Genomic DNA, 16,139 nt, shown 5'->3' with positions numbered 1-16,139 from the left:
AGCAGCTGGAGTAGCAGTGTTCTCCAGGGTGATCCATGTCTCTGTCAGGGCCAAAACGTCTAGGGCAGAGATGGGCAACTTGCGGCCCAAGGCCCTTAGATCAATCCCCCACCCCACTTCACCCCACATAAAAACAACTCAGTCAGGGTCTCAACTTACTGTTGCGAGTTAGAATAGTAGAATACACACGGTGCAATTTCGAAATTTGTTTGTACATCAGCAGTTTTTCTGTTATGTCAGTCTCTGATCGTCAGTCAATTAATCCCTGTCAGCTAAAGTTGTTTAGATTGCTAAATTAGTTTAGCAGCCAGCTTCTAAACTTATTATCATGGTCGAATTACCGCAAAAATGTCAAACAACCCTCTGGTGAAAAAGTCAACCATTTGTGTGCTACAGATCATTCTGTGACTTTTGTGTGTTGATTTGAGCCAGAACACTGCTTGCTAATAGCATGATTTTCAAGGTCAAACATAAAGCTAAGGGAACTTGTCGTCACTGACCTCAGTTGGGTTTAGCAGTGGATAAAGAGGGTATACTGTACTTTTGTTTAAAGTATTTTTTTTTTTACCTAGCTTGTGGTTAGAAGTATATTAAACAATAATCTGTGATACAGGGTTGGTCGATCAAAACTCAATCTGCGATTTACCCTCCTTTCATTTTACCTGTTGACAAGAGACCAATTAGTAAGAACATTTGTATGATGCCTGTTACCAGTTAGCATGAAGGAAGTCCACTATATGCTCTATGCAAGTTCACCCAACTCAGAAACTCAAATCAGGGTGGGAAAGACCTCATCCGCTCAGCCCCTCTACTTTAGGAGCTGACACCGATATTTCCTCCCAGTATCAGACCCATAGCAGTCATTCATGTGACCTGTATATCTGCCAGAGTAATCTCACCTTGAGTTCAGTACATTCGTCACTAGTCTGAGGGAGTACCACTGAGACCACTGTGGGTTTAACCTCACTTCTGAATGTTATAACAAGACCACTGATAAGAATGGACATTGATGTACATTTAGGTATTGAGCTAGCTTCTGAATCAGCTAAACACTGTTGAAGTAAATGGTCTTGAGAAGTTTAAGGCAACAGCCTTTACCGGCACCCTGAAAACAACCTGAATCTGAGAGTCCTCTGAGAATCCATTTTGTTCGAGTATAAAGGAATTTAGGGGCATCAGCAAACTATATCCTGTTCACAAATATTTTATCTTAGATCACTATTTGAATGTTTATTCTAGCTTGTTCAGTATATACACTGTGAAAGAAAACAGATCAGGAATGAATATAGGCAAATGCAAGTCAGGCACACATACGCAGGCACACTGACACAGTCATAGCTTTCACAGTCTTCCGTGGAAGTCTATTTCAATACAACCATGTTCCTGTTGTCTACGTATAATGCATTAAAACGCATGCGAAAGGTTAAGTACGTGTTCAGACATCAACACTTCTTGTACACACAGGTGCCTGTCCGTGAGTGGAGGGCAGAGGCGGTCGGTTCCGTTTAAGATGAGGGAGGGCGATCTTTTTTTTATGAGCATGGCCTTATTTCTATTGCAGCATATTGGATGACTGTCATTCATATTCCATTCACCCAGCTCAATGTAACATTGATAGGTTTAGGCTCCATATGATACTCTAATTTTCCCTATACCCATAATGAGGTTGCTACAACCCAGTCTATGAATGAAAGTTTGAGTAATCAAGGTGACAGACGTTGACACATTCAATAACGCCTTTCACAATCTTGCCTGCATCTAGCTGATCTGATCTAGTGTAATCATTAGTCTAACACTTGCAAACAAGAGTTTCTATTAGACAAATTCAAGTATGTTTATCCCCTTTTGTTCCGTTTAATTCCATTTAAAAAAGAAAATTCAACAGAATCGATGGAATGAATACACCCCTGATCAAACGCAAACACAGTTCACTTTCATAGCAGCTACATACAAACAGCATGATCCCTTTGATCATTGGATAATTCATTCTCGCATCTACGCGCTCTACTCCTTTTACCTTTTCCCTTCCCTGTACTGGTCCACATGAAAGAGGCCAAGATGCGTTCCAGGTTTCTTTACAGAGCCCATCTGGTGCACAGAGTGGTCTCTCCGTGGAACGCCATTAAACTATTTGACTCTGGGATGCCATGCTCCTCTATAGATAATCACACCTTGATTTCACATTCTACCCATCAGGCCTATAGCCTTAGAAGAGAGATTTGTGCTAATTTCTATATTATTTCCAAATTCTCATCCAGTGTATCCTTTATACCAGCAACTGATTGTTCTGTGCCTTAGCATAGTGGAAGTCCCAATATGAGTTTGTGCTGTCTTAAGGACTGCACAAAGTCCTGAAAATGTCAATGTTGATTATGATGCTATATGTGTCAATGTAAATCTTCATTAAGACTTTCTCACTGGCGTACCACACACACCCGCATTGCGGGTGGGGGGGCAGGCAACTGGCTCTGGGGGCCCCCAACCCCCTCCCCAGATAGAATCTGAACATGTCATAAGCCATGACAAAAGTGTTTCGAATTATAAGAAATTAGCTGTAAAACTGCAACATTTCCTCTCATGGCAAAATGCGTAGAATAGCAGGAAATTAGCTAAAAAATGCAAAATTCGCTCAGCCTCATTGCAAAATGTGTAGAATAGCATGAGGTTAGCTATAAAATGGCAAATTTTTCTCTCAGACTCATGGCAATACAGCATGTATACGCGTCCTGATGTGTGACTTCTGAATCTTCAATCTTGAAAAAATTGGCACTTTTTCAGAAAAGAATGCCTCACATTTATAGTCTCTCACAAATATGTTTCAGGGAGTACAATAGAATATGTTGTAAAGAAAGATAAACATACCTCTAAAGCTTCATTATGCCTAGGCATTTGAGTTGGTTTTGAGTCAAAAACACAAATACGTCAGCTGAATGGATAAAACTGCCATCGCCCATGGCTTCAATTATGGCCAAGGTTTAGTGTTTGATTCTGCTGACTTTGGTACGATTTGGTACGATGTCAAATGTAATATGCAGTGGGGAATGATGAAGACCGTCATCTCTCGCTATGTGGGAATAGTTGTTGGTTCTGGATACTGTTGTCTCATCTGTACACCATCCAGATGTAGTCTGCTAATCATACCATAAGTCTTTTGGTCCTTCTAGTGTGTTAGGCATCACATACCCCCCAATCTAACAGACTGTACATATACTATAATCCTATTATTACCTTTATGTCCTTTTCTTAACTGTAACAAAAATAAATTCACTCTGTGCAGACCTCATAAAGTATGCTTTGAAAAACAAAAACAAAACAATCTGAATTATAATCTCTTTTGGTGTCTGTGCTTGCCAGGTAGAAGACCCCTGCTGTATTCCTGCCTAATACTTGTTATTCATTTTTAAACCTTTATGTCTAATCATGCCAGAGAATACACTCTAGCAATCACTCTGCCATTCCTGGAGCTAAGGAGCTGAGTGAATATAGGCCACTCTTGTAGGTGGGTAGAACGGTTTTAAACCTTAAAGTTGTTGATGAAGGGTGAAAAATCAAAGTCCTTTTTCATTTGTGTGAGAAGAACAGTATGGACTTACTTTGGCACTCAAACGGATTATTGGCCTGTGAAGCTAGCAGGAAAATGTTACTGATTTAAAAAGCCACAGATCAAATATGAAAGGAAATCTATTTAGGAATATCTTTCCCCTGGTAAATAATCCAAAACACATTGTGAGGGGAGGTTGAGGAGGGTGTGGGGGTAATTCGCCTTATAGTACAGTGCAGGTTTTAAAACCTAGATGACCAGAGGTTTAGCCAAGTTCTGAAACCCATTAAGTGATGGACCATGTTACAACTGCCTTGCAAGCATGGCAGACCAGCTGTACAGAACAGCAGACACCAGAGGCACCTCCAACACATGGGTCCTGACAGACTACAGCACGGCCTTTTATCTTGTGGATGACACCATTGCAGTGAAACACCTTTTGCAATTATCTGTCCAACCAGAGATCACGCCATGGATTTGCAACTTTCATTCCGGCCATAGCCAGGTGACAAGATACCATGAGACTCTATCCCAGGCCCAAGAACTATCCTGTGGCCTCCCCCAGGGCACACGCCTTGGTCCAATTGTATTCGTGGCTCACGTCAATGGTGGATCAGAAGGAACCCTGGGCCTTGGCCTGAACCTAATTGAATCAAGACATTTATGTGACACTTCCACCATACAGCAGGACCTCAACCAATTAGCCGACTAGTCAGAACAAAACAAGATTGTGCTCAACCCAACAAAGTGCAAAGTCATGTACATCTGTTTCAGCCACAATCTTGACACACCTATGACATTATCCATCTCCAGCCACACATTTGAGGTGCTGTCCAGTGCCAAAGCTCTCTTGTGTGACATTTCAAGCCAACATAAAATGAGACACAAACATCTCCGACACCAAAGGGAACCGAAGGCTCTTCATGATTAACTATTTTTGCCACTTAAGCCTTCCCCCGTAAGACCTTCTGACAGTCTACACCTGCTTTATCCATCCAGTGCTCGAGTACGCCGCTCTAATATGGCACTCAGGTCTCACAGCCCACCAACACAAACAACTTGAGAAGATCCAACAATGTGCAACCAAAATCATCATGGGCCCCACCTACACCTATGACTCTGCATGCAATGACCTGGGCTTGCAGTCCTTGGAGTCCCTCCGTGCCCACGTCTGCAGATCCTTTGCCCAGAAGCTCGCAAAATCCCAGGATTACAACAAATGACTGCCTCAGACAAGAAGCGATGTCAGTGGCAGATCTACCCTGTCCAGTCACAAACTGAACCTTCCCCCTACTCGGACTGACAGATACTACAACAGACCTATGCCTTACTTTGTGAGACTACTTAATGCTGCTTAACTGTAATATTGTATACTACATCTCATATGTTTTATTACATTTTATTGAATTACTTACGGTGCATTCGGATAGTATTCAGACCCCTTGACTTTTTCCACATTTTGTTATGTTACAGCCTTCTTCTAAAATGGATTAAATTGTTTTTTCCCCTCATAAATCTACACACAATAACCCATAATGACAAAGCAAAAACAGGTTTATAGACATTTTTGCTAAAGAAAATGAAATATCACATTTACATAAATATTCAGACCCATTACTCAGTACTTTGTTGAAGCACCTTTGAGTCTTCTTGGGTATGATGCTACAAGCATGGCACACCTGTATTTGGGGAGTTTCTCCCATTCTTCTCTGCAGATCTTCTCAAGCTCTGAGAGGATCTGGTTGGATGGGGAGCGTCGCTGCACAGCTATTTTCAGGTCTCTCCAGAGATGTTCGTTAGGGTTCAAGTCCAGGCTCTGGCTGGGCCACTCAAAGACATTCAGAGACTTGTCCCGAAGCCACTCCTGCGTTGTCTTGGTTGTGTGCTTAGGGTCGTTGTCCTGTTGGAAGGTGAACATTCGCCCCAGCCTGAGGTCATGAGTGCTCAGGAGAATGACGAATGATCCTCCATTTCATCAAGGATCTCTCTGTACTTTGCTCCTATCATCTTTCCCTCGATCCTGACTAGTCTCCCAGTCCCTGCCGCTGAAAAGCAAGGTTGTGATGTAACAGAATGTGGAAAAACGGAGAGGGGTCAGAATACTTTCTGAATGCACTGTATGGTGTAATTCAGCTGTTAGCTGCAAATGTGTACATTTCCAAATAAACCTTAATATACGGTATATGTGAAAGGCGGTGCTCCTGGTGGCTAGTGACATTGATGCAGGAAAACTAAAATCAATTTTTCCTCATGTGTACCAGCATGTCACCTGTGTAACTAGAGGCAAATAAACTCTAGATCACCTTTAGTCCACACACAGAGATGCATACAAAGCTCTCCCTCGCCTTCCATTTTGCAAATCTGACCATAACTATATCCTCTGATGGCATTGAGGAGTTTACCACATCCGTCACCGGCTTCATTAATAAGTGTATCAATGACGTCGTCCCCACAGTGAGTGTACATATCATATCCCAACCAGAAGCATGGGTTACAGGCAACATCCACACTGATCTAAAGGCTAGAGCTGCCACTTTCAAGGAGCCGGACACTAATCCAGACACTTGTAAGAAATCTCGCTGCGCCCTCTAACAACCCATTAAACAGGCAAAGTATCAATACAGGATATGGCAGGGCTTGCAAACTATCATTGATTACAAAGGGAAACCTAGATGTGAGCTATCCAGTGACGTGAGCCTACCAGATTAGCTAAATGTCTTTTATGCTCACTTCGAGGCTAGCAACACTGAACCATGCATGAGAGCACCAGCTGTTCCGGATAACTGTGTGATCACTCCGTAGCCGATGTGAGTAAGACCTTTAAACATGTCAACATTCACATGGTCGCAGGGCCAGATGGATAACCAGGACACGTACTCAGAGCATATGCTGACAAGTGTCTTCACTGATATGTTCAACTGCTCCCTGACCCAGTCTGTAATACCTACATGTTTCAAGCAGACCACCATAGTCCCTGTGCCCAAGAGCGCCAAGGTAACCTGTCTAAATTACTATCGCACCGTAGTACTCACATACACTACCATTCAAAAGTTTGGGGTCACTTAGAAATGTCCTTGATTTTTGAAAGAAAAACACATTTTTTGTCCATTAAAATAACATCAAATTGATCAGAAATACAGAGTAGACATTGTTAATGTTGTAAATGACTATTGTAGCTGGAAACGGCTGATTTCTTTTATGGAATATCTACATTGGCGTACAGAGGCCCATTATCAGTAACCATCACTCCTGTGTTCCAATGGTACGTTGTGTTAGCTAATCCAAGTTGATCATTTTTAAAGGTGGCACGGATTTCATCTGAGATTACTTGTCTTTGTTGTTGTTGTTGTTGTCGTCCTTATTCTCTTCCTCTTCCTCATCCTCATCCTCTCTGTTGTCTTGCAACTTCGGCATTGTTTGGATCCATTGTCCCAAAGCACATGGACATGCCTCTAGGCCCTATTTATTGATCTTGCAATTCTGATTGGTGTGTTTGCACCTGGAGGAAGTTGTGCTCTTTGAGTTTAGGTTGTGATGACTTGAGTTAATTATATTGAGAGCATGTTTTTGCGGAATTAATTATTTATTTGGCCATTTTGGTGTAAGGTTTTTCAGAAAGAGTTTTGAATATTGAAACATGTGAAAAGAGGTGAATAGTGTTTACGGTTATGTGAAATGTGTGTGTGTTTTTGGGAATGACATAAGGGTATGGGTTTTTGTGCTACGGGAATCAGTTTTTGTGTTTAAGCAATTGAGAAACTGTAAGCAGAGCTTTTGCTAGGAATAGGCTGTTGTTCACATTACTATAGTGTCTGATGCTGCTCAGTAGCATGTGTTTCATAGTCTCTATAGCATTATGCGCTTTTTATGATTGAGTGGTCCTCCTCATCAGATCTACAGTACCAGTCAACAGTTTGGACACACCTACTCATTCCAGGGTTTTTCTTTATTTTTTACTATTTTCTACATTGTAGAATAGTAGTGAAGACATCACAACTATGAAATAACACATACGGAATCATGTGGTAACCAAAAAAGTGTTAAACAAATCAAAATATGTTATATTTGAGATTCTACAAAGTAGCCACCCTTTGCCTTAATGACAGCTTTGCACACTATTAGCATTCTCTCAACCAGCTTCATGAGGTAGTCACCTGGAATGTATTTCAATTAACAGGTGTGCCTTGTTAATGGTTCACTGTGGAATTTCTTTCCTTCTTAATGTATTTGAGCCAATCAGTTGTATTGTGACAAGGTAGGGGTGGTATACAGAAGATAGCCCTATTTGGTAAAAGACGAAGTCCATATTATGGCAAGAACAGCTCAAATAAGCAAAGAGAAATGACAGCGCATCATTACTTTAAGGCATGACGATCAGTCAATGTGGAAAATTAAGAACTTTAAAAGTTTCTTCAACTGCAGTTGCAAAAACCAAGTGCTATGATGAAACTGGATCTCATGAGGACCGCCACAGGCAAGGAAGACACAGAGTTACCTCTGCTGCAGAGGATACTACTAAAGGACACCAATAAGAAGAGACTTGCTTGGGCCAAGAAACATGAGCAATGGACATTAGACCAGTGGAAATCTGATGAGTCCATATTTGCGATTTTTGGTACCAACAGCCGTGTCTTTGTGAGATGCAGAGTAGTTGAACAGATGATCTCTGCATGTGTGGTTCCCACCGTGAAGCATAGAGGAGGAGGTGTGATGGTGTGTGGGTGCTTTGCTGGTGACACTGTCTTTGATTTATTTAGAATTCAAGACTCACTGATGGTGCTGCATCAAATAACCTGGCCTCCACAATCACCCGACCTCAACCCAATTTAGATGGTTTGCGATGAGTTAGACCGCAGAAAAGCAGCCAACAAGTGCTCAGCATATGTGGGAACTCCTTCAAGACTGTTGGAAAAGCATTCCTCATGAAGCTGCATGAGAGTATGCCAAGAGTGTGCAAAGCTGTCATCAGGGCAATGGGTGGCTACTTCGAAGAATCAAAAATCTTAAATATATTTTGATTTGTTTAAAACTTTTTTAGTTACCACATGAATACATATGTGTTATTTCATAGTTTTGATGTAGAATGTAGAAAATAGTAATGATAAAGAAAAGCCTTTGAATGAGTAGGTGTCCAAACCTTTTACTTGTACTGTGTGTCATCACTATATTAATATCATTTGGGCTAGGATCTGTTCATTCCACCCATGGTTCCATACTTTATGCTAGCTACCTGGAGAGCTTTGCTTTGAAGTGCTGTGAGCTATTAGTCTTACTATTGGTAGAGACTGCCTGTAGTGTGTAGACTTCAACTTCCATCACATTGTAGAAAGAAAATGTGTAGCCTAATGCATAAAATTTAGCATAAAACATTTTTGCTTTTATTCAGTTGGGAATATTGACCAAACGTATGACACTGCTGTCTTCATATGAAACTTTCTGAGCTTTAGGGCTGGCAGGGAGTGTAATATATTTTCTGGTGACATCAGCTAAAGATCATAACCACAAGATGGATTTGCAATTTAAAACTGTTTTTGCACCATAGGGAGCTGTTCAACAATATTGTCTTCTGCTGTATTAAGGAAAAGTGACACTGAGGAAGTAAATCATTTCTGTCCACCATTCACCCCAAAATAAACATTGTAACGAGCATAAAATTATAGGTTGTGTCTCAATTCCAGTCTTTAATGTGAAAATATGCAGTTCAAACAACAACAAAAAGCAGTAACCTCTGCACTGTTTTTCAGCTCTGAGATGGGGTTGGTTAAATGTAACCACTCTCAAATGTATAGTTAGAGCTATGACTCACAATTATAATTGTAACCATATTTTGAGGTTATACCATGTTTGTTTACAATTATATTGTTTACAAATAATGGATTAAAAAAAGCTACATTTTCGGATCTGATTGTCACGTTTGTCGTCGTAGAGAGAAAGGGACCAATGCGCAGCGGGTTTCGTGCTCAACATATTTATTTATAAAATAATGCGAACACCACGGAAGAAAACAATAAACAAACTAACAACATGAAACAGTGAAAGCAGGCTCAACAAAAAGCAGTGCTCTCAAACAACTACCCACGAAAAACAAAGACAAACACACCCTACTATATAGGACTCCCAATCAAAGGCAACTCAACACACCTGCCTTCAATTGAGAGTCCAACCCCAATCAACTAGACATAGAAACACAGACATAGACCAGTGACAAACCCCATAATACATACATCACCCACCCTCTGCCACGTCCTGACCAAACTACAATAACCAAATATACTCTATACTGGTCAGGACGTGACACTGATAGGGTAAGACAGTTGAACTACGCTCATGAGGTATTCATAAGTTATATTCCTTAATTAATAATCAATTGGTATCATGCATACTACATTTTTTTAAGAGTAACGATTAGTATGAGCAAGAATCGCTTTTCAGAACAAGCCCAGTGTGAAAACATGGTCTGTTGAGATGTAAAGTCTATTTTTAAGAAGAAATTGGATGTGTCGCTAGTGATTCTCTCATTGTAATGGAGAATGTGATGATTTTGGACAACGGGATATTTTCTCTTCCATTAGTGGTGTTTTATTATGCCTCCTATAACAAAGCCAGCACTCTACTGCTGCCTCTATCACATGGGCCAGTTGTAATACATTTAAATCAAACCTTTTCCTGGTTTTAGATGTTCCCTATCCGTCATCTTCAAACTTTGTCTCATTTACTGTAGCTCGATAGTCTCCTGAGCGGATCATTTTATAATAGAAATAATAATGCCATTTAGCAAGCGTTTTTATCCAAAGCAACTTACATTTATGCGTGCATACATTTTATATACGGGTGGTCCCAGGAACAAGATCCGCTATCTTGCCGTTGCAAGGACCATGCTCTACCAACTGAGCTACCGAGGACCAATCATTAGAAGTAGGTTTATATAGCAACAAAATCAGGTTGCTCGTCTTGGAGGAATGAGTTAAATCTTCAAGTTTCAACTTTAACTGTAATACCAATCACTGTTGTCAATGTCAACTGTCATCCATTTGTCCAATGAGGAGTGCATATCCTCATTTAAGGGCAGGGAGAGGACACAAATGTGTCTTTGATTTGTATCCCAGCCAAAATAGAAGAGGCTGTAGTTGTGATTTACTGTTTAATATCAGGTTTCAGGTAAGACCCAAGTGCAGACTGTGTTGAAGTAACTATGTTTATTGCAACAACAGGTGGCAGGCAAATGACAGGTCTAGGCAGGCAGGGGTCGATAATCCAGAGTAGTGGGGCCAAGGTACAGGACGGCAGGCAAGCCCAGGTCAGGCAGAGGTCAGTAATCCAGAGTAGGTGCAAAGGCACAGGACAGACAGCAGGCAGGCTCAGCGTCAGGACAGGCAAGGGTAAATACCAGGAGGACGAGAAAATGAGAGACTGGGGAAAAGCAGGGGCTGAGACAAACCGCTGGTTGACTTGAACAAACAAGACAAACTGGCACAGACAGAAAGAAAACACCGGTATAAATACCCAAGGGATAAGTGGGGAAGATGGGCGACAACTGGAGGGGGGTGGAGACAAGCCCAAGGACTGGTGAAACCGATCAAGGCATGACAGTTTAGCGTTGTTTTTATGTGCAGTTTCTATAGGTAGGACTAGGATCAGAGACACATAACTGGAAACGGATGCTCACTCGCTGTCTCTACAGACCCATGAGATTGTCTAAGATAAAACATAACCCTTACCATAACTAACAATAACTCTAGTATTCTCTGTAGATAATATTGCACTATGACAACATTTTTTGTATCAGACATGCTCCCTAAAAATGTACTCTTATCAATTGCTTTTTGTTTTTGTATCAGACTTGTTCATATATTTACCTCTAGGGCTATCTAACAATATAGAATTAAGCTTCAAAAGATACTGTTTTGTTTGAATGTTCTGCCAGGTTGATTCTTCTGCCAAAGTTAATGTGCATGTGGATTTAGCCAGATCCATACAACACTCAATCTTGGCCCAGAAAAAAAACTCCTTCCTGTGTTGGCCATTTCTGCTATAGGTTTACTTTGGGTCCATCCTGCAGCTACAATGTGGTATCTTAAGATGTGGATAAGCACCAATAATCCACTTCTGGTATGAATTTGATGCCAAGTGAATGGGGGTGTCGACCTCAGTTATTTCTCATTCCTCCTCCTTTCACACCCTCAGCACAGTATAAGCTCTTTTGTGGTGTAAAAAATTGAAGAAGTTTTCACGTACCACCTGCTAAATGAATGTCCATGGAATTCATTATGAATTCCCTGTATTCATGTGAGCATTCCAGTACTGCTAAGGCTTTTAATCCAACACTTGTAGAGGTGTGGGTCTTTGGCACAATTTATGGTACCTGGCGATTGAAGTTCCCTATTAAGATAGTGTTTGCGCCCTCCTTTCTACTGGACCTCTTCCATACCTACTAAAGATCATGAGAGAGTCAGCTACCAAAACGAATTTTAAAAATGACATTCTTTGTGTTCACTACAATTATAGCTGTACCAGTCTCATTATCTTACTGTAAAAAGAGAGAGAATAGTATAGGTATGCAATGTATTTTTTTTCAAAATCTTCATTAGCCTGTGAAATGATGTACAGCACACACATTCTACTGTTATTTTTTATAGGTCTAAAATGTTAATCTTTTTTTGTTAACTATCAGGATTTGCATAGTATTCTGTGATAACACTAGCTTATGTCTGATTAAAGTGTACTTAAATATACAGCTCTCTAATTTTGTGGAATCAGGGGAAAGTGCTTTATGATGTTTTTTGTGACAATGGGTAGAGTTAAATCACGTGTCCTGCTGTGCGTTCTTTTCTTCGAATTTTTTATTTAAATCTCTTGCTGGATGTTGATTTGATTTGTTTTGAAGAGGGGCAATATCACGCACACAAAGTTTAGTGTACAAACCACATATTCTCTCTTTAATAGGATTTACATGGAATTTGGTGTCATGATTTTTCAGCAGACAGACAGAGGGCAGGGTAGAGGGTTTACTCACCATAGATCGGTAATAGGACTCTAGTTTTAAAAGATGTAGGGCTATCCTCTCGTAAACTGGCAATAATAGTGTGGGAACACTGTTCCCTTTTTTCCTGGAACGCTGATATATTTGTCTAACGCTCAAATAGGCATGCAAATTGCACATGTTGACTTTGTTGAATAAAACAAAGAGGACATTCACATTCATATTTTAATGTTAATTCAAACTGTTTTGTTCAGTTCTGCTAAGTTGTGCATTGTGTCCAAGGAATCGTCCCATTGGTAAAAGTTATACTGAGCTCACGTCATCTGAGAGTAGCTATCCTCCCCCTGCATGTGAGCTGCGGCAATTGGTAAAATAATATGATCTTAGCACAGTATGCTTTTATTAATACCATACTTGTCGTTTGTTCTTGAGCCCTCATACGTTGCATGTGTTTGACTATGACTCTTGGGCCAGTGTGTCAGGGTTAAAGCATGTTGAACATATCTGTGGAGAGTGTGGGTCAGTCGGTCTTGTTTATCTGGGTGGACTGTGTAATGGCTGCAGTCCCTGATCCATGCGGGGGGTTAATGATACGGCTTGCATGTGATGTCACTGTTGGCCGGGCTGGGGCCTTCCAGCAGATGCAGCCAGGGGAATGCTGAGGGGACACGTGCGTGTGTGTGTGTTCCATGGTCGCTGCTGTCAGAAATAGCCCTTTTCTAATCTCCCTTATCTTCAGGGTTAACACGCCAGGGGAAGCTTCCACACTCATTCCCGAGCCTGTCTTCAGGAATGGGAAACAGAAAGCAATTTTTCTCACGCTGAGTCTCTGATATTGACCAAGTTTATCAGCCTCCTAGATTCTCTCCCTCATCAGTTAGTGATCTGTTAACCCAATGTCATAGCATCAGTATTGTCAGGTCATGTTCACCATCTCCTCCTGTCTCTACACACAAATGATACTCAGTAATGGAAGAACCTTATCGGACTTGTCCAAACATGGTCACTTTCTGACTAGTTCAGATATCTGAGAAGTAAACAGATCATTCCCCACTGGAAGCTGTATACTGTAAGTTACACACTATGAAATAGGTTTGTTTATTGAAGCTGTAACCCCAAACTGTGGTGTGTTAAAATGAAAGTGAAATTATTTTAAAGCAATTCAGCTGTTGCCCTCGAAAACAAATCATTTATCGAATGGGAAATATAGGCAACCTGTATGTTAAATTAGTCAACTAATAAACAGTTAAATTAGTCAACTAATAAACAGACAAATAAATCATCTCTGTTCCTCTCTCTGTCATCCTTCTAGGGCCTCCAGGAAAACGGGGAAGGCTGGGAAGACAAGGCAACCCTGGTAAATATTATTTCTTTTTTCTATGTTCCAATGTTTTCAATGCTTATCTTCCTTAGCAGTGTGTGTTAATGGGTATGTTGATCTGTGCCATGGGGTAAACCAGGGATCATCAACTAGATTCAGCCGCGGGCCGATTCTGTTCTTGAGTGGATGGTCAGGGAGCTGGAACATAATTACAGATCATTTGTAGACTGCAAATTGACAGCAAGAAGCCCAAACAGATATAATATTTGACTAAAACATAATAATTTCAAACCTTGCTTATATTTATATACAATCACATATATCTCTCTATTATGTGTGGGAATACTTTGGAGCAGATTTCTGAAATTAAAATCACTTGAAGCTGACGTCTTTTTTGTCCAACAATAATATATATATATATATACTGTAAAATTATATTTATTTTTTCTCAGAAAACTTGGGCGGCCAAATAAAATCACCCACGGGCCAGTTGGGAAACCCTGGGGTAGAGTGTATAAAAAGACCAACAGATCTGAGTGAACTGTATAGTACCCTACAGTCCCTGGTTGCAGCCAGCCAGGGGAGTTTTGACAGTGTGCAGCTGCAGGCTCCTTGGGCGAATGACTTTTCACCCTGCCAGTATCGCCTGCCTGGCTAGCCTCACTTCTCTCTGTTTCATCTGAAGAAATCCAGCCATTCTCAGGAATAATTATACACAGACCTATGTATACTCAGAACCCTTTCAGACATGCCTACGGACGGGAATGTACGTTTTTGGTTTCACATTGTTTGTGGGAATGAAGCCCTACGTCTCCTGACTGGTAAAACGGAAATTTTTTCAACGTTCTGAGAACAGAAGGGACAATGTCTCCTGTTCTGGGAAAGTTTATTTGTAGGTTGCAGGGAGGTTCTGAGAACATTTTACTCTGGTTCCTTGAAAGTTTTCCTAGAAGGTTTTATTAACGCTCTGAGAATGGAAATGATAGGTTGCTTTGAGGTGTTATTTTTTTATGACTTTCTTATAACTTTCACTGAATGTTTCAATAAGAAATTACACGTTTTCATGGAAAGCGGTCTTAACGTTCTTAGAACAGTTTGAGAACATTACTTTAAATAGAACCATGAGGAAACCTTTAGGTAACATTATGCTAAACTCCTGAAATTCCAACAGAAGAACATTGTTTCTGAACATTCTCTGAACTATTTGAGAACATTCCAGATTATTTGAGAACATACTATTACTGCTGGCAGGCAGCACTGCCGCAAAAACGATGTTGGCTCTTAGATGGCAATCACTTCACTCACTCCCCAGTGGATACAGTTACTATACGAACTGAATATGAAATTCAATGAAAATGTACATTAAATGTAACCATGTTCAAAGTTTAAGGAAACGTTCTGTTGAAGTAATGAAATTCCAAGTAAATAAGTCAAGCAACTATCCTGCAGAAAGTTGTGGAAAGTTGTATGCAAAATGACCTCAGGACACCCAAGCTCTCACCAAGCTCTATGAAACATATGGTTATCAGAACGTTATGTTAGCTGGGGGCGGACTGGCTGGGGGCGGACTGGCTGGGGGCGGGCAGAAAAGAGCATATCCACTACTATAATTGGGTTATTTCTTATCACATCCTTTGTTATTAATAGTGTGTGTAGTTCAATTTTCTTGCAATGTTCTTTGACATTTACCATATGTGGATATGTTTTTTCTGTGGATATGAAACATGGTGAACCCATACAATCCTTTTCACAACAACCGAGGCCAGAATTCACAGGTAATTTATTAGCTGGCAGTGTATCATCAGGCTGTTAGGTGAGGCTCACTAATTACTCCCCTGGGCTCCAGCAATGTGACCGGAAGTTCAAATACTAGAAAAGCATTGAAAGGAGTTCCAATATGATGTCACCTTTCTGTTGATAATAGATCAGGCCATTTCCATGTAAAAAGACCCATGAAAACCAACATATGAAGTTCATGGAGCACATCGCATTTGGTGTCAAATGAAAGCTAATAGTTTATATTTTTGAGAAATGTAATCATATTTTTGAAAAATTATTTAAAATAGAAAGGTACTATCTTGAGCAGAGGGAGCATTGACGGTAGAGCCAGGCAGGGAGGTAGAGAAATCTGACAGACAGGCCTCGGAGCTCTTCATCAGGCACCTTTTCGTCTTTGATGTTCACAGCTTCTCCTCCGTAGATCAGGCTATATCGTCCACTACTGAAATGTAGCACCCACGTGGTGATGCTTCAGCGACTGTAAAAGCGGCAGTAAGACCACCACTCCTCAGCAGTTG

At 40.7% G+C, this 16,139-nt stretch overlaps 1 protein-coding gene across 8 annotated transcripts in view; it reads left to right on the top strand.

The window, feature by feature from the left end:
* LOC106602916 (collagen alpha-1(XXIII) chain) overlaps positions 1–16,139 on the top strand; it is a 140,413-nt gene that overhangs the window by 58,905 nt on the left and 65,369 nt on the right. For all 8 annotated transcript variants that reach the window (XM_014195913.2, XM_014195916.2, XM_014195912.2 and 5 more), the window contains exon 3: positions 13,834–13,878. In XM_014195913.2, the coding sequence (XP_014051388.2) occupies positions 13,834–13,878 (45 nt within the window). The remainder of the gene's footprint in view (positions 1–13,833; positions 13,879–16,139) is intronic.

The sequence above is a fragment of the Salmo salar genome, chromosome ssa04 (genome assembly GCF_905237065.1).
Source record: "Salmo salar chromosome ssa04, Ssal_v3.1, whole genome shotgun sequence".
Taxonomy (NCBI): domain Eukaryota; kingdom Metazoa; phylum Chordata; class Actinopteri; order Salmoniformes; family Salmonidae; genus Salmo; species Salmo salar.
The sequence above is the reverse complement of the archived record's forward strand: the minus strand, read 5'-3'. Positions and strand labels throughout refer to the sequence as shown.